This window comes from Hemitrygon akajei, chromosome 7 (assembly GCF_048418815.1).
Source record: "Hemitrygon akajei chromosome 7, sHemAka1.3, whole genome shotgun sequence".
Taxonomy (NCBI): domain Eukaryota; kingdom Metazoa; phylum Chordata; class Chondrichthyes; order Myliobatiformes; family Dasyatidae; genus Hemitrygon; species Hemitrygon akajei.
This window is the reverse complement of record NC_133130.1, coordinates 173,993,652-174,013,804: the sequence shown is the minus strand read 5'-3', so window position 1 is coordinate 174,013,804 and position 20,153 is coordinate 173,993,652. Positions and strand designations below refer to the sequence as shown.

General features: G+C 39.9%; 1 protein-coding gene across 2 annotated transcripts; it reads right to left on the bottom strand.

Moving 5' to 3' along the window:
• Positions 1 to 803: 803 nt before the first annotated feature.
• zbtb43 (zinc finger and BTB domain containing 43) lies at positions 804 to 18,695 on the bottom strand. 2 transcript variants are annotated; one of them, XM_073052634.1, is made up of 3 exons: positions 18,618 to 18,686; positions 17,990 to 18,058; positions 804 to 9,841 (listed from the first exon to the last, which is right to left on the bottom strand). In XM_073052634.1, the coding sequence occupies exon 3, from the start codon at positions 9,821 to 9,823 to the stop codon at positions 8,402 to 8,404; it is 1,422 nt and encodes a 473-aa protein (XP_072908735.1). In that variant the 5' UTR covers positions 9,824 to 9,841; positions 17,990 to 18,058; positions 18,618 to 18,686; the 3' UTR covers positions 804 to 8,401. The 2 variants fall into 2 exon arrangements, with proteins under 2 accessions (XP_072908735.1, XP_072908734.1); XM_073052633.1 differs by lacking the exon at positions 17,990 to 18,058 and having other exon boundaries at positions 18,618 to 18,695.
• Between the last annotated feature and the right edge of the window lie 1,458 nt (positions 18,696 to 20,153).

The following is a 20,153-nucleotide window of genomic DNA, read 5'->3' as shown; positions in this document are numbered from 1 at the left end:
GGTAAAAGCTAGACCTATTAGTAACATTAGAGGAACTCAGTGGGTTGAGCAGTATCTGTGGGGTAGGTTAAGGAATTGTCAATATTCCAGGTCCCCCTGGCTGTGCCCTACTCCAGGAATTAATTTTTTAAGTAGCACTAGTACTAAACCATAACTTCAGACTGTCTGAGGCAAGCATGGCTCAACACCCAGTCATATCCGGGCAGGATCTTGCAAAAAGACTCAAGAGTCCCCCATAAGTTTCCTTGCAATATATATCAGAAAACATTACAAAATAATTTACTGAAAGCCTAATTTGCGTCATGTACGATTTACCTACATTTCACATACATGAAGTCTGCTGAGTGATGTAAGGAATCAAATCAATGTTATGTTAACCGAGATAAATTGACTTGGAATGGAGGCTACTTATTTGCACCTGTAATCTTTGCATTACCTCCCTTAAGCAGTAAGACTGATCAACACCTCCAGCCACTAACCCACCCCACCACATTATCATTTCTTGTCAGTCACCTTATGTACAGACACACCTGTGCCTAGTGCCACTTTATGGACATACAATCAATTTATGTATATAAACTACCTTATGTATTTATACTTACTGTTTTTTTTATTATTGTGTTCTTTTTTATGCTGCATCAGACTCAAGAGTAACAATTATTTAATTTTCCTTTACACTTGGGTACTGGAATTAACATTAAATAATCTTGAATTAATGGCAATAATTTACTTTCTGTGTTTTCCTTGTGGCTGAAGGTTCCTTTTGAACAGAAATGGTTATGTATTATTACACTTGGCTAACGGTAATTTCACAATTTACTTTATTGCACACCACACCGTAGATACACAAGTGAAGTTTACAGCATAACAGAGGGCAACATGTCACTTCACATAAAGATATTAATGAAAACAGTGAAACAGTTTGGAAATAACTTTTAGGACACCTCATTAGGGCACCATGTTAGCACAGTGGTTAGCACAACACTACTACAGTTTGAGGTACTGGAGTTCAGAGTACAATTCCGGCCTCCTCTAAGAAATTTTGCATGTTCTCCCCATGACCATGTGGGTTTACTCTGGGTGCTACGGTTTGTTCCCACGGTCCAAAGATGTACTGGTCAGTAGGTTAATTGGTCATTGTAAGTTGTCCTGGATTAGGCTAAGGTCAAATAGGTGGTTTGCTGGATGGTGCAGTTCATTGGGCCTGTTCTGTGCTGCATCTCTAAATCGATTTAAATACAGTTGAATACAGTTTGATGCACCCATTTTGTACAGTAAGTATGCGCCAATGCACAGCATCAGTAAAAAGTGAAGAGGGTTGCAGACTCAGCCAGTCACATCATCACTAGTCTTCTTACCACTCAGTACATCTTCAAAACAGCGATGCCTCAAAAAGGAGGCATCCACCATAAAGGAAACCCTCCATACAGGACATGCCCCCCTTCTTAATACTACCATCACGGAGGTACAGGAGCCTGAAGATACACACTCAACATTTTAGTAACGGCTTACTCCCCTCCACCATCAGGTTTCTGAATGGACAATGAACTAACCCATGAATACTACCTCACTATTTTTGCTCTCTTTTTGGCACTACTTATTTAATTTTAAAAATTTGCAATTTATAGAGTATTTATGTATTGCACTGTACCGTTGCCACAATAAACATATTTCACATTATATGTCAGTGATATATGATGTGCCAGGGCACCACAGTAGCTCAAGGTGTAGAGTTCGCAGTTCAATTCTGGCACCGTCTGTAAGGAGGCTCTGTGGAATGTGCGTGTGTTTCCCAGGTGCACTAATTTCCTTCCACAGTCCAAAGATGTACCAGGTAAGCTAACCAGCTGTTGTAAATTGTCCTCTGACTAAGTAAGGTTAAATTGGGGTTGTCAGGGGTTGCTGGGGCAGCGTGGCTTGAAGGGCCACAAGGGCCTACTCCACGCTGTACAGTATTGCTAAATAAAATTTAAAAATAATAAACCTGACTCTGATTAAATTCAGGCATTTCATTTCAATAAGCATTACTTAGCATTTGTGCTTTCTATCAATGTTAGCACTCTTAACAATATTAGCATTACAGCCACCTGAGGACCCACCAATGGACAACCACTTTGGAGAACTTCATACTCAACTTGAGCGACTGCATCATTACTACTACATTAGCAATTACCAATTATCAATATAATTGATACTTTTATCAATTATCAATATAACTTTACTTCTGACAAATAGATAAGTTGGGTTGCTTCCATGCTGTAAGACTCTTATGACAAGATGTATTGATCTGGGCAAAACAGACCAAAGAAGCAAACAAATTATTTGAGCCAGCTGACATTTATTTTACGATATGGTACTCATACAGTCACAATTTTCTTCTATGAGAAGAAATTAATTTTCACAGCATTGGCAACTGCAAGTAGCAAGCCAGCCACTGTATGTTCAATAGAATGGGAAACATAGTTTAAACAACAAAAAAAATCACAAATTCTGACATAACTGGTTAGTTTCAGTGTAAATTCAGTTTGAAAACACTTTTTAAATAACATTGGACAAAACATGAAACACTTGTTTTAACAGTTAGTAAACAACTTTGACAACAATTGTTCAGAAAGATGGTAATTATTTAAAATCAACGACCTAAACACATAGGTTAAAGTAACATAGAAAATCAGGTGGACCCACTCAATTTTTGAAATAAGAACACAGTATCAATTTGATATGTCTCTGAAAGTTTTCTGATACACACTGGAAGTAGAGAACTGCAACATTTGAGAAAAATGCAATCTCTGTTCCGCTTGCTACAAAAAAAAAATCAAATGATAAGACATCCCTGTGTCAAAACTTTCTAAATACATCTTATATACATTTTCACAATTAGCTTAAAATTATATAACTGGAAACTGTTACACATGCCTGGAAGTTTTGTTTCCTAAAGTTCATTAGCTGAAAATGTTCTGTACCTCATTTAGTTTAAAGCTGGAAGTAAGAGGGTTAAAGTACTACCTTGACCTTTTTATATACTTATAAATCTCAGTAGCATTATTATTCATCTACAGGCTTTAGAAAATGAACAAGGGAGAAAAAATACATTACTAATTTGACATCACAGAAAGCAAAAAATAAGCTTCTCACTTGAATGTTCCTAATGATAAAATATACAATCCTTCTACTTGACCTCAAACGTCAGAGTATTATTAATCCATTTAAACCGAGTCTATATGCATTTATATTTTGTAACAGCTAAATAATTCACTAGATTAAAAAGGTGCAAAAGTGAACCAAATGCCTAATTTGCCATCTTATATTCATTTTTTACTGTTTGTGATGCAGCTTCACACGATATAGCACCCAGGCAACAAACGGATAACACAGCATGTTCTGAGCTTACTTCTTAATCAGACATCCTTATACAAAACCAACGTACAGCACCTGGCACTGTCTGTGGATATCTGAAATGAACAACATTTAAGCTTACTGTGATGACACGGAAATATTGATATTTTAACACAAGGGGAAACCTAATAAACTAGTTTCTGTGCAAGAGAGAAAGTCTGTGAATTTGGCCTAAGGAAAATCCTACAGCAAAAGCCATTTCGCAAAACCTAGCACTTTAGCCTTTTATATCAGATATTTGGTAGCAGTATAATTTTAAATGCACCATTGCATAAAGTAGCCTTAAACATCATTATCTGTTGGAAACACTCTGCATTGAGTTACACTGATCACAGAGAAGGTCATATTTCTCTCACAGAAATATTACATGGATATCTAAACAAGATGAGTATGTTAATTATTGCAATGACCACTATAAATTCCTCAAAGCTTATTGTATACACCTTCCCAGTATAAATAAACTCATCTGTCAATGTCCAGTTAGCTTTGACCCTAAAGACAATGCACTGATTTAAATAACATATATACATATATAAAGTCTAATATGAATTTATATTATTCTATGATATATTATCTATTGGATATGAAAATCTGATAAATGTTGTAATTGAATTACAAAGTAATCAGTGCACACTTACTGCTTCTAAAACATTGTATCAATTATTTCAAATAAAGATGAAAACAGATAATGGGTAATGGGACCAGCTATGGATTTAAATAACTGGTTTTAAAGTTTAATTTGAATTATACTTCCATGCCACTTATGGAACTTTCAAAACAGCTTCTTCCACTACTAGTTCATTTTATACCCGAATATTGCTCTATTAATATTTATTTGGCATAAATGCAATGTCTGTTCATAACTGTAGTATTCTGTGACTAGTGACAGAAATGGACATTTCATAAAGAGGGGAAAACGTAGGGGGAGCTCACTCCAGTCCAAAACATTCAAAGTCTAGTGGAAGGTATAAATCCGATGGGGCCTTTCCCTTATGCCTGATAAAATTAGCTTGGTACAGGCACTTTCTGTGTACCTTAACAAAGAGCAAGGTGTTAATTTCAAAACAGACAGTCCAGTTGAACATAATACATGCAAACAGAAGCAATGAAGTTTCATTAGTTCAAGAAGGTCATCTGCGTCATTACAGATATTGGAGCCATTTTAATCTTATGCCCCAGTTGCCCCTTGCCACCAGACAGAGAAGGGTATGGAGCGAAGTGCTGATAAATGGGAACAGCATAAATGGGCACTTCTTAACCAACATAGACATGGAGTGATGAAGGTTCTGTTTCTGTGCTTCGTAACTCGAAATACTCTAAATCTGTTGGGGCTCTGGAGAGAGCTTATTCTAAATTGGAAATACACTGGACTCCCAAGTAAAATACAAAATGCACAGAATGTCATGCCCATATATTCCACCAAATCCAAGTAAAGAAAGTCTCCTGGAAATTGATAGTGAACAAATATTTACTAAAATAGATTTTAATTGGTCAACTGAAAATGCTTAATATAGGTGAAGGGATTCAGTCAAACTACTTTAAACATCATTTAACTCTACGTAATTTTAAGGACTGAATATATTTTTAAACAGTCATCTTTTCAAACACTGTGAGAATAATTTACTATTCACAAATGAATTAAGATATATAAATTAACTGTATTTTACAACAGCAAAGCTTTGCTCTGTAACTTGCTGTCTGATTGTTTGTCTTAAAATAGTGCAATGATTTTTTGGGACTTTTTTCCTCTGGGCTTTTTCTTACATCATACAGGTCGGTTTGATTCTTACAATGGACTACAGCAGTGAGGGTTATTAAGTAAGTAAAGGCGGCAGGACTGCAGCTAACTATGGTGTACACTGCTTTATTCTAGAGTTAGCCAGGAAAGGACGGGCAATGATCAAACAACATTCCAGTTCCTCTTCCACTTTCAAGGCATAAACTGATCATGATTCCCTTCCTTCTTCCAGCTCCCACCAAAAAGGAAACAGCACACTTCGTTTTAATAATGTGCTCGTTTTCAATAATACTGATGGTATTGGAAATAAGGTTGACAATTTAAAGTTGTTCAGTAATCCCTTAACCTGGTGCTAATGCATTTAATTAACAGAAATCAAAGTACTGAAAAGGTTGTAAGAGACTGTAGCCTTTAAACTGAGCACTACAGAGTAGACATTCATTTGAAGCATATTCATAACAGCACCTGAGGCCAGGTACTGTACTATGAGGTCTCTTTCTACAGCACTCCAGTCAGTCCCATTCTTTTGCTGTTGCCCTGTAGCACCAGGTATTACTTTCTATTACATGTCTGTCCACCAAAAGTCCGGATTTTAAATTTACTATACTGGTATTGGAATTCAAAAAGCCTTTCAGAGGAATTATCCCATTGAACTCAGTGGATATGCAGAATCAATGCTGAGTATGATGAGCACCTACTGTATTCCACAACAGTCTATGTACCTTTTAATTATATTAAAATGCTTAGGACATTAAAATAAACTTAACAAGGATTATACTTTAAAAATCAAAATCAGCTCTTTAATTTGGCATAGGCAGTGTTCAATTAGAAGCTGCTTTCCTCTATAGGAATATACCATTTACCCAAGGTCAGAGAGCTAATGATGGCAGTAGAGACCTTTAATGAGCACTTAAATGGTCTTGTTTTCCATGCTAACCACACCCCTGTGCTTCCTTCTCCATATCCTATCAGTATACGAGGCTGTCTGGTACATCATCAACAGTATTTAGAAGTACTTCTGACCTTCCAATTAATGCTATCACATTATCAAATAATTTCAAATTCCTACAGACAGGGGTGTCAGTTTTAGGTAAAGTGATCTCAGCAACTTCACCCTGAAAGATTCAAATCCATTGCACAAGTAACATGTTTTTACAGATAGGATTTGCAAACAAGTTTTTTTGATTTGAGTGCTTTATATTAGTCTTCAGGTCCTATAAGTTGTATATATTGAATAACTTTGGAGATGTAACTATGTTTAAATTAAAATATCATTAATTCTGTAAAACATCAACTGCCTATAGATATATTTAAAAAGAGTTGTAGCTTAAAAAGTTTAATTTTCAGGCTCCTTTAGTCCTATTTCTGAAATAGGACTACAATGCAAAACAGAAATTGAAGTGTCATTTGCTTTCAGCGGAAAATGACTGAACATTTTCAAGAAAGCAATTAACAGTACATAATTTTCAAATCGTCAACTATTTATTAAAGAAGCCAATAAGTTATTCTATCAAATGCTGCACTTTCATCTTTGGAGCTTATTAATTTCCTCTTCTCTCTTTCCACCTTATATTCTTCGATAATTTCATTGTGGTTTCATTGATGTCCATCTGCTGTGAATAATACCTTATCAAATAGAAACTTTTGTCAGTAAATCTTGAACACAAGAGATTCTGCAGATGCTGATGAACACCCAGAGGAACAAACATAAAATGCTGGAGCTTTCATCAGGTCCTGATAAGAGTCTCAGCCCAAAATGTTGACTGTTTGTTCCTTTTCATAGATGCTGCCTGATGTGCTGAGTTCCATCTGTAAATCTGACTGGTAATTTACTCCTCAGCTGTCATGCATGCTCAACATTTAGTGTCTAGGACACAATACTTCAAATATACACATACACAGAGTATGCAAGTAATACCATTTTGGGAAACGAGCATCAGTCTACTATAGTTGTTATTTTCAGCCTGTCTCACACCTAGTTATTTAAAGCCACTATCAATGCAGACAATTTTTTTTAGAATGCATTGCAAAACTACAACATATCAAATATTCAAAGTTACAGAAAGATTTCTTAAGTTATTCATCAGCCAACATGCCAAATGAAAGGTTTGGTTGAAAGACTTCAAACGTCTGAAAGAGTATTTCAATCTGTAAGCCTTTTGCAAAATGATCGGCAACCCATTGTTCACAAACAGCATTGGGCACCGTTTGAACATCGGGCTCGGTACTAATCCTCAAAGTCCAAATATAATTCTGAGGATCAGGCTCCAGAATACAACACTTTAATAGGAATTTCCATTAACATGGCATCTGTAGCCTTGGAATTTAAGATGATTGTAAACTGCTCCAACTTCTGGTTTTGTGCATGTAGTATGTAAACTCCTATCACAATCCTCTCCATTACATAAAACTGCCTTTGTGAAAGGCAGAAAAGGGAAAGAATGAGACTTGGATTAATATAGTCCATTTAATAATCTCAGGACATTCAGAAGTGTTTTACAGCTAAAATAGAACTTTTTCTAAAGTATAAACACTGTGGTAATGTAGGATAAGCAGCTGCTAGTTTATGCACAGCAAGATTAAATAATGTTTATTTTACTGCAACTGATGTTGATTGAGAATAAAAGTTATCCAGGACTTTAGGCTACCTCCCCTATTCTTCCTTTGAAATAGCGCCAAGGGATCTTTAACATGTACCTAAGGGCATTAGCAGCTGCGGTTTAATATCTCATTGGAAAGATGGTACTCCAATGTATTTCCTCAGTGATGCATTTAAGTGACGGCCTATTCCCCCAGTCGCTTGTGGGGGACTCAAGCCCAAGAAGCTTCAGACTCAGAGGCGAGATGTTCATTTGCGAGCTGACAGCATTTCTACACACAACACTCTCAGTATAGACTTGACATAAAATATACATGTGCAAATGGGGCTAATAACACATTAGCAAAATACAGTTCTACATTTATTCTTAGATTTGCTTTCACTTCTTTCCACATTAAATGTACACAAGGCTCGTCAATTCAGTTGTCTAGCAGTCATGTAATTGTGCAAGATTTAAAGTGTAAAAACTATAGGAGAATTGTTTTGGTTAAATAAATGTCATTGTGGCACCTACAGATTTCTCACAATCCCCTGGCTGTCAGCAAAGAAACCTCTGGTTTTCTACTGTGACTGAGCCCACCACTGAATGAGTCGAAAGCACTTAAAACATCTTCACTACATCAAGTACCGTATATAATTTAAATGGGCCTCTTGGCCCATAAGTCCTGTCAGCGGACATCAGGGACCTGATACAGTTTTGTGCACGATGTCACATGCCGATGAAAACTATCTCGCCACATGAATTTCTTACCACAGATGTGGCACTCATATGGTTTAATGCCAGTATGGATCTTCATATGGCCAACAAGATGGTGCTTCATTTTAAATTTCTTACCACAAACACCACAGCCATATGGCCGGAGGCCAAGATGCATGCTCATGTGTCGATCTCGCTGACTCTTGTGAGTGAAGTTTTTGCCACACTGACATGGATAAAGTTTGTAAACAACAGCAGTGAAGCCAGAGTGAGAGGTCTTTTCATTAACTGGTGGCCCTAGTTCACCTTCAACCCCATAACCAGGCAGTCGATTCACCTGCATTTCTGCTGCCATCAACGGATCCTGACGGTGTGCACTGATGCTGGCATCTCCCCTGTCAGCTGAAAACTCATCCAGTGATGACCCATAGTAATCGACCTGCTCATCATAAGAACGATTCTCGGGTCCTTCCTCAAACATCTCTGGATTTTTGGCAGTGACGATATTAAAGCTGTCATCAATGCTAGAGGATTGTATTACTGGTTCTGCCTGAGTAAGGTTCTCTGACTCGGAGACTTGGTGATCTTCAACAGCAGGAAGGGAGACTCCATCACCATAATCCTGTTCAAACTTTTCCTGTTTTACATACACCCACCGTTTGTGAGGCATTATGCTAGGCTGACTATACAGCGGTCTGGCAAAAGCATACTCCGCACTGTCACTTGCTCCTTCCTCGCCATCCTGGCTATTCATTTCTGCACTTAGGTGATCCTGCTCTCCGGAGGAATTGCTGGGAAGGTTGTCGTGATCTACGGATTGGGGTGGTGACACGTTACCCTCTTTGGGGCTCTCTTCACCATTTTCATCAGCCTTTGAATCTTCAGTTGTACCCTTATTGAGTTCATGTTGTCCCGGCGCACTGAGTTCTGAATGTTCCCCTAAGCCATTAAAATTACTGCTACTGGGTGACTGATGGTCAATCAAATGATTTGCCTTCTGATATGGAACAGTTGGGCACATCTTTAGAAGTTCTGTACACTTATCCACCACGTGCCACATCTGAAGGAAGCTCGCTACTGTTAAGTAGCTGACAATGTCAGTGGCTGGTAATACAAGCTTCCCCGTGTAGCAAGATAACAAAACATTTTCAAATGCCTTTGGGTTCATCACGTCTGGCAGAAGAATCCGATTGCTATTCTTCAGTAGTACCTGATCACAAAAATAAGGTGAACTGGCGGCTAATACAGCCCTATGGGCCCTGAATAAATGACCCTGAACTTGAATAGTGATGTCACATAGCTGTCCATCTTGACGCTGCTGGTTTAACCTCTGCAGTAAAGTACTTGTGAAATTTGGGAACTCCACTCGGAAAAAATTTGTTGCTAGTTCCATCGTAGATGAAATCAAATACTGTTTAAAAATACAAGACAATGGATATGTTAAATGTGATCTGAGAAAATGCTAAATTTGTGTACTGTAGAGACTCAAAGTAGCATTCTTAAAAATTTCTATTAGTTTTAAATACTGAGGTACAATGCTTGTTCACAGCAAAGCAAATGTAATGCTTTTCAAATTACAGTCTAAACGGGCATTGAAATGGTATATTATTTAAATTTGTATTCAAATCTCACTATGGCAGCAAGGTAATTTCATAATCGGTTGTGGTTATTAATAAACTGATGCACTAATATATAAACTTTCATGATTTGCTAATTCCTTTTAGAAAACAACTTCCTGCTTTTACCTGATCTGACTTCTGCGTTACTTCAGACACATAGCACTGTTGTTGAGCATTTTAATGGCTGCATCACTACCTGGTATGGGGAGGGGGCAACTGCACAGGATCAAAATAAGCTGCAGAAATTTGTAAACTCAGTCAGCTCCATCATGGGCACTATCCCCCATAATATCCAGGACATCTTCAAGGAGCAATGCCTCAAAAAGGTGGCATCCACCATTAAGGACTCCCATGCCTTGTTCTCATAGCTACTATTAGGAAGGAGGTACAGAAGCCTGAAGGCACACATGCAATGATTCTTCCCCTCTGCCATCCAAGCTCTGAACTGATATTGAACACTACCTTTCTACTTTTGTTTTTCTATTTTTGCACTACTAATTTAAATATGGCCAGCTGGTGGCGCAGTGACATCAGCGCCGGACTCTGGAGCAAGGGCTCCCGAGTTCGAACCCAGTCGGGCCGCTCCCAGGCACGCTTTCCATCTGTGCCGGGTTGAGTGTTGAGCTCGCAACTCAGCCTTGTAAAAAAACACTACTGCGGTGTGAAAAGGGCGTGGGGGACCACTCACAGAATCTTTCCTCCAAGACAACCACTTGAAAAAAAAAGGTCGCCGAAGCTCTGGCAGAGTATGGCACAAAAAAAATTAAATATTATTATAATATACCTATGTAGTTCACATATTTTCTATTATTATGTATTGCATTCTACAACTGTCACAAAAACAACAAATTTCACAACATATACCAGTGATATTAAATCTGACACCGATTACTGACTCTATGAAATAGCTTGGAAAACTACTCTATTAAAGCAAAATTTGCAAACACTTTCAGCTAAGGGGTTTTGTGGATAGTTCATCTTGGCCTTCTTCTGAGGACCCAACATCACCATGAACTGGACATTTAACTCAAACCATTTATTTATTTAGAGATATTGCACAGTAACAGGCCCTACGAGCCCACACCACCCAACCAGCACCCAAGTGCCCAATTAACCAACTAACCCTTACGTCTTTGGGATGTAGGAGGAAACTGGAGCACCAGGAGGAAATCCACACAATCACAAGGAAAACATACAAACTTCTTGTAGACAGTGGTGGGAATTGAACCCCAATCCCTTGTGCTGTAAACTGTTACACTAATCACTATGCTACCAAGCTATCCCAAGAGCATGTAACATGTAATGATTGTGAGGAGCTATTGAAAGATTAGCTATCTGAGTGACTCACCTTCTCCTATCCCAAAGCCATTCCACAAGGCATTGCCAAGTGCCGAGTGGGATTTATTTACCCCCAACATAAGGAGTTTGATATTCTCCAGGGCAACTCAATTTCTCGCTTAAAAACTTCTTCCATCCATGTTCTGTCCATCATGGCTGCTGTGTTTGACATTTTTAACATGCAATGTCAGAACTCAGCAAGGCTTCCTTAAAAACATCTCCCAAACCTATTATTTCTGACAGCTCGCTGAACAAGGACAGCGGAAACAGAAGACTATTACCATTGTCATTGTTAGGTCATACTGTCGCACACTTTATACAACATGCCATTGCTTCTACATTGCTGGATACAACTTCAGGAATTTCCTGCTTATCAGCTCCGTGCCATACCTCAACAATACAGTACATACTGTAATAGAGCTAGAGGGAGCTCATCATAACCTTTCATTGGACTAATAAGAATGGGAAATAAATACCATTTATCCTGTGAATAAAATAAAATAAAAATCCTGGAGTAATTCAATTCTTTTCTTTGAATTCTGAGACTCATTTGTGTTGAATCCCTCAGCAAAAACACTTTGTTTTGATGGAAATGATAAAATAGAAACATATTTAAAATGCAATGTTTAACATTCAAAAGGTGATGCCTCAAAAAGGCAGCATCCATCATTAAGGACCCCCATCACCCAAGTCATGCCCTCTTCACATTGCTACCATCTAGGAGAATGTACAGGAGCCTGAAGACACACTACTCAGTGTTTCAGGAACAGCTTCTTCCCCTCTGCCATCAGATTCCTGAATGGACAATGAACCCATGGAAACTATCTCAGTTTCTCCCCCTCTCTTTTTGCAGTATTTATTTTATTAAATTTTCTTTTTTTATATATGCTTATTGAAAATTATAGTATTTTAATGTATTGCACTGTACTGCTGCCACAAAACAAATTTCATGACATATGCTGAAGCAAACTAAAAGTCCAGCTTTCCTGAGCACCATCTAATATCTCTCACCCTATCTTGTTACTGTGACTACACTTACACTAAGTCTCAAATTCAGAGTTAAAAATGATAGAAAATAAAACTCTACTTCTAGATTTCCAAAGCAAGAGTTTCTTTTGTATTTATTATTAATATCCTGTTATAGTTACTATTCTATAGATTTACTGAATATGCCCACAGGAAAATGAATCTCAAGGTTGTATATGGTGACTTTAATGAAAAAATTTACTTTGAACTTTGATTAAACATGGTTAAATTTTATTTCTTCATACTTAAAAATTAAGTAACATGGAAGTTCCACTGAAGAAATAAACATCAAAAGCAAGTCAGGTAGCATCTATGGAGGAGCAAACAGTTAATGTTTTAAATTGATAAGCTTTCATCAGAACTAATTCTGATAGACAGTCATCCATCTGTATCATTGGCTGTTTCTTTCTCCAAAATGTTGAGCATTTCTTGTTTCTATTCTCAACAGCTGCGGTTTTTGCTCTTCAATGCAAAACAGCCGAGCTTTTGTTACTTTAATGTGTATTTATTTATTACAGCTCGGGGCATTGGACATTGGAATTCAATTCTGGCATCTTCCGTAAGAAAGTTTGTATGACCTTCCCATGTGCACATGGATTTCCTCCCACCTTCCAAAGACATACCAGTTAGTACTTTAATTGGTTATTGTAAATTGTCCTGAGATTAGGTTAGGGCTACATCAGTGGATTTCTGAGCGGCACAGTTCTGAGGGCCGGAAGCGTCTGTCTGCACTGTATCTCTAATTAAGTAAATAATTTTAATGTTGCATGATAACATATCAATCACCAATATAGTGAATCATAATTAAAATATTGTTTGCGTACCTCATTAATCTTTTAGTAAGGATCATACTTTTATCCTCCCGTTTATGTCACAAAAACTATGTTTTTCCATTTCAAGTAAAATCTAAGCACTGACCAGAAACACTATTATTATCATACCTTACTGACGTGCCATTTGGCTAGCTCTGGTAATATTAGCTCTAAAACAATTTTCAGTGTCTGTGATGAAAGAGGCTGTCTGAATTATTCCAAACGTGTTCTTTTTTACGTGAGATTCAAACTTATTTTTAATACAATGGCCAACCAATGAACTTTAAAGAAATGTAATTAATATTGAATTCTTTGTAATTAAGATACTCCCCTAATCACTCTGCTGCTGTCCCAAAAAAACTCAGGAAACTCTGGTAGTCCTACAAGAAAACTAATGCTAAAACCTTTATGAAATCATGGGATTGTTTCCACAATGAAGGCCATTAGGCCCATTGAGTCTATTCAAACTCCTAATTAGCTAGCTGGTGGCACAGTGGCATCAGCGCTGGATTTCGGAGCGAAGGCTCCTGAGTTCAAATCCAAGTCGGGCCACACCCATCATCCCCCCCACCCTGGGCATGCTTTCCCCCCATGCCGGGTTGAGCGGCGAGCTAGCCACTTGGCCTCATAAAAAAAAAACAAGGGTTGAGTCAGGAACGTTCATACTGTGACCCGGTGAATCCGAAAGGAGACTAATCCTGACACCATGCATCGGACAAGAATGGCTGACTGTCTGGTGTGACAAGCTATGAATGAATGAACTCCTAATTAATGCTAAATTACACAGAGCTCTTACGTTTCTTTGTTTCACTCAAGTTTCAAACGAACTGTCCAATGTTCTCTTTTATTCTTATGTGTTTTCTACCTTGTATCCATGTTGTATTTGTTACAAGAATCATTTCAGAGTACTATTTGTACAGTACTGTGTTCAAATATTCCTGTAAAGGGTCTTATAAAGCTGGATGGTGGCGTAGTGGCATCAGCGCTGGACTTTGGGGCGAGAGGTCCCTAGTTCGAATTGTAAAACCACTGCTGTAACTTGCCTAGTACGCGATTTCCCAATACGTCAGAGTGACGTGGAAGGAAATCGTCCGCTACCTAGAAATAATTCTGGATGCGACATACCTACCTAAGGGTCTTATATTAGTGCACTACTTCCAATTCTATTCACAAGTTTCAACCTTAGTACTGCACAACAAAATTCTTGGTCTTTAACGCATACAAGATGCTGGAGGAACACAGCAGGTCAGGCAGCATCTATGGTAAGGAATGAACAGTCAAACATTTTGGGTTGTGACCCTTCATTGGGGCTAGTTCTGTCGAAGGATCTCAGCTAGAAACATTGACTCTTTATTCCTTTTCACAGATGCCGCCCGACCTGTTGAGTTCCTCCAGCATTTTGTGTGTGCTGCTTTGGATTTCCAGCATCTGCAGAATCTCTTTGTGTTTTTGGTCTTCAAATTGTGCATTATGAACTTTGACTTTGCCCGTTTTAAAGAAGTTCCAATCAGATTAAAGTTATCAAAATCATAAATAAGCATAGTTTTACATTTTATCTGATCAATTTTCACATTCTAACATTACATTCTGATTTTCTACTCCATGAAGAAATGGATTAGTACATTATATGCAAGTGGTGAATGTTCAGTATAGACACCCATCAAACTTAGAGACAAACAGCTGCAAATATTGCAATGTGCTGCTAAAAGCAAACAGCTGGTAGGACTTATTCAATTGATGAAGTTTGGCATGAGTCCCCAAATCCTAAGGACTTTCTACAGGGGCACATCCTGACTTGGCTGTATCACTATGTACAAAAAGCTGGATGAACTGAGCAGGTCGGGCAGCATCCGTTGAAAGAAGCAGTCAACGTTTCGGGCCCAGACCCTTCGTCAGGACTAAAGAAGGAGGGGGCAGGGGCCCTATAAAGAAGGTGGGGGGAGGGTGGAAAACCAATCAGAGGAAAGATCAAGGAGTTGGGGAGGGGAAGCAGGGAGGGGATAGGCAGGAGAGGTGAAGAATGAATCTAAGGGGAAAGCACTATGGGTAGTAGAAGGAGGCAGAGTCATGAGAGGTGATAGGCAGCTAGAAGAGGAGACAGAGTGAAGGTGGGATGGGGGAAGGGAGAGGGAGGGAATTACCAGAAGTTGGAGAATTCGATGTTCATACCAAGGGGCTAGAGACTACCCAGACGGTATATGAGATGTTGTTCCTCCAACTGAAGTTTGGCCTCATCATGGCAGTAGAGGAGGCCATGTCCCCCATCCCACCTTCACTCTGTCTCCTCTTCTAGCTGCCTATCACCTCTCATGACTCTGCCTTCTTCTACTACCCATAGTGCTTTCCCCTTAGATTCCTTCTTCACCTCTTCTGCCTATCCCCTCCCCCACCCTTTGATCTTTCCTCTGATTGGTTTTCCACCCTCTCCCCACCTTCTTTATAGGGCCCCTATCCCTTCCTTCTTTAGTCCTGACGAAGGATCTCGACCCGAAACGTTGACTGCTTCTTTCAACGGATGCTGCCTGACCTGTTGAGTTCATCCTGTGAGGATTACATTCCTTGACTTCTCTAGTGCCTTTAACACCATCCAGCCCAAGATCTTAAGGCACAAACTAACGGAGATGGGAGTAGACTCTCACATGGTGGATTGGATAGTGGACTACTTGACAGATAGACCTCAGTATGTGCGGTTGGGAGACTGTAGGTCTGACACGGTGGTCAGCAGCACAGGAGCGCCGCAGGGAACCGTACTCTCTCCGGTCCTGTTCACCCTGTACACATCAGACTTCCAATATAACTCGGAGTACTGCCATGTGCAGAAGTTCGCTGATGACACGGCCATAGTGGGGTGTGTCAGGAATGGACAGGAGGAGGAGTATAGGAAACTGATACAGGACTTTGTGATATGGTGCAACTCAAACTACCTGCGTCTCAATATCACCAAGACCAAGGAGATGGTGGTGGACTTTAGGAGATCTAGGCCTCATATGGAGCCAGTGATCATTAATGGAGAATGTGTGCAGCAGGTTAAGACCTACAAGTACCTGGGAGTACAGTTAGATGAGAAGCTAGACTGGACTGCCAACACAGATGCCTTGTGCAGGAAGGCACAGAGTCGACTGTACTTCCTAAGAAGGTTGGCGTCATTCAATGTCTGTAGTGAGATGCTGAAGATGTTCTATAGGTCAGTTGTGGAGAGCGCCCTCTTCTTTGTGGTGGCGTGTTGGGGAGGAAGCATTAAGAAGAGGGACGCCTCACGTCTTAATAAGCTGGTAAGGAAGGCGGGCTCTGTCGTGGGCAAAGTACTGGAGAGTTTAACATTGGTAGCTGAGCGAAGGGCGCTGAGTAGGCTACGGTCAATTATGGATAACTCTGAACATCCTCTACATAGCACCATCCAGAGACAGAGAAGCAGTTTCAGCGACAGGTTACTATCGATACAATGCTCCTCAGACAGGATGAAGAGGTCAATACTCCCCTATGCCATTAGGCTTTACAATTCTACCGCCAGGACTTAAGAACTTTTTAAAAGCTATTATTAATGCTTTATGAGATAGTGATTTAGATGCATATCATATTTTTTACTGAGTTAAGTATTGAATGTAATTAGTTTTGCTACAACAAGTGTATGGGACATTGGAAAAAAGTTGAATTTCCCCATGGGGATGAATAAAGTATCTATCTATCTATCTATCTATCCAGCTTTTTTGTACATCTTGATTTGACCACAGCATCTGCAGTGTACTTTGTGTTGGCTGTATCACTGCCTGATATGGGAACTATACTTCCCTCAATTGCAGGACTCTGCAGAGGGTGATGTGGACAGCCCAGCACACTTGTAGATGTGAACTTCCCACTATTCAAGACATTTACAGAGACAGGTGCGTAAAAAGGGTCCGAAGGATCTTGGGGACCTGAGTCACCCCAATCACAAATTGTTCCAGCTGCTACCATCTGGGAAATGGTACCACAGCATAAAAGCCAGGACCAACATGTTCCAGGACAGCTCCTTCCACCAGGCCAACAGACTGATTAATTCACGCTGATACAATTGTATTTCTATGCTCTATTGACAGTCCTGTTGTACATACTATTTATTACAAATTACTGTACATTTAAACAGAGATGTAATGTAAATATGTTTACTCCTCATGTAAGAAAATAGGATGTAAGAAATAAAGGCAATTCAATCGAGTTCCTGTCCCAATTAAACATAATTACTTTAGAAGCAAAACTACAGATGCTGGAAATCTGAACTGACAGTGAAAAATACAGGAAGCACTCAGCAGTTTAAGAAAGTATCAATAAGGAGAGAAACAGATTAAGGAACAGGAATGAGCTATCTTGTTTTGTATCATTTCAAGCTTTTTCAATGCAATTTGTACTGCATTCTCCAAGGCAAGTTGGGGAATACTGCCAAATCTGGTAAGTTTTATTGATAGTAGAAAGTCAGCTAACTCCTGTTGCAGATCCCTTTATTATCCTACTCATTGCAAATATGTTAAAGAAACCTTAAGGCCTTGCTGACTTTGATGATAGTAATACCACTGAATATCAAGTTGATGTGGTTAGGTTATTGATGGAGATGATTACCGCCTGGCACCTAAAGGCAGCAAGTGATATTCCTAACACACATTAGTTTGAGACCGAGTATTGCCCAAAACTGGCTGTAAGGCAGGGGTTTAGACTGCTTCATGTTCTAACTGAAGAACCTACTTAAGATTTAAAACATGAGATACAAACTGATAAAAAAAACAAGCCTACCAAATTCAATATATATCGTAGGTTAGCAAATCTGCGCGTGGAAATGCATTTGTGGGCTCAGGTTTTGATCTGTAATAAACAAGTTGTCAGGAGTCAAATAGAAATAATATAAGGGTAATTTATTGTTTATTTCTTATTTAATAAACTTGGACTAATATGAAAATTTAGCACTTTTTGAATGGTGCTTTATTAAATAAAACATTTTATTTACCTACAGGGCAAAGCAAGATAGCTACTTTTTTTTGCATACACCCTTGTAGCTCTCCTCAAGCCTACGCTACGAGACCCCGCCCATTTGTCTATCCTAACCTTAAGATGATTAGCCAGCCGCCTGCCAAACATAAAGCCCTGCCCATGATTGGGGGAGAAGCCGTAGATGATAGGGCAGAATTCCTGTCAATCTGCAGGACCGCCAATGACATCATCACACCAGTCCACCCCGCCTGAGACGTCAACAAGTCCTCTCTCGGTGAGGCCTTCGAAACCTCACGTCGAGCGACCGAGGATGGGACGGATAAAAACGGCGGCTGGGGAAGAAGGATGCCCGGCCCAGCGCGACCTCGTTTCGGCTTGAGTCCGCAAGTGTCAGTGAAGGTCACCGGGCGCTGCCGCCACCATCACCACGTACCTGTGAGACTCCCTTTCACCTGAGAGGCCGCATCGGCAGCTCCCCGACAACCACGCTGACGTCACCGCCAGCTCACGTGACCGCAGAGGCACGCCTGCCGTGTAAACAAACAGGCCGAAGCAGCGCGCAGGCGCTGTCCACTCTCCCTCAACTCTGTTGGAGTGCGTCGTCCGTGATAATGTAACAGCCTTTTGCTTTTGTCGCACCTTTTACAACTTTGCAGTCAATGCAGTGTTAATCTTGCTTTTATGTTCAACTCTTAAGCCCCTTATTAACTAACTGCACTGCACTTCTGTAATTGTCGCGCTACAATAGTCATAGAGTCCTACAGCACGGAAAGTGTACCTGAAACTCAACTGGCTCATCCTGTCAATTTCTTTCAACCCTTTGAAACTGCACTCTGCATTCTGTTATTGCTGAAGACACACACTCAATAATTCAGGAACAGCTCCTTCAAAGGATTCAAAGCATATTTATTATCAAAGTACAATGCAGTATTCAACCCAGATATTCGTCTTCTACAGACACACGGAACGGAAAACCAACATCAACTCTTCTCCCCCCCCCCCCACACAAAAACCAAATCGTGCAAACAGCAACAAGAAAGAACAAGTGAGAATATGAAACAAGAGTCCATATTCAGTTCAGCTCAGTGTTCACTATCTGCAGGCTGGCCCAATTCGAAGTCAATAGCAACAGAAAAAGTAGTGACCAGGAGCTCCAGTCCAGTCCACAACTGCAGACACTATCCTCCGCCAGCATCAAGGGAGAGAGACCATTCGAACACAGGAACCTTCACCCGGGAGCAGTGTGTGGGAGGGAAAGAGACACCTTCCTCTGGCAGCAGTGAGTGAAAGGCTGGTAAAAGGCGCCTTCCACTCTCGCCTCTATGCTTTCAATCTTACTCGATGCTTTAATCGGTGAAATATGGAGTTGATTGTGGGCTCGTTCCCCATCTCTAAGCTTCTTGGCCACAAGCCTCATGGAACCTTCTCACAGGCAGCAAAGCACTAGATCACGGAATCGGCCCCAAAACACCTAATCAAATTGTAGATTACAGGCTCCAACAGTACCAGTGCCACATGTCAAAGATGAAGATGTAAAAGAAACAGTTTCGTGGACCATCTGGAGGATGTGGCCTGTGGTAGCACTGTACGCCAGTGCCATCTTCCCCTAATTATTGTGAGATTTCCATGAACCCATAAAGGTTATTCCTTTTCTTGCATTATTTATTTGCATTGTAATGTACAGTAATTTTGATGTCTTTGCACTGTACTTGCTGCCACAAAACAACAAATTTCATGTCATGAAGAAGTTGGCACGGTAGCATGAGTCTATTATAGCGCCAGTGATCCGGGTTCGATTCCCGCTGTTGTCAGGAGTTTGTATATCCTCCCTGTAACCGAGTGGGTTTCCCCGGGTGCTCCGGGTTCCTCCCACATTCGAAAGACTCATGGGACAGTAGGTCAATGCATGTAATTGGGTGGCATGGGTTTGTTGGGCTGGAAGCGCCTGTTACCGTGCTGTATCTTGAAA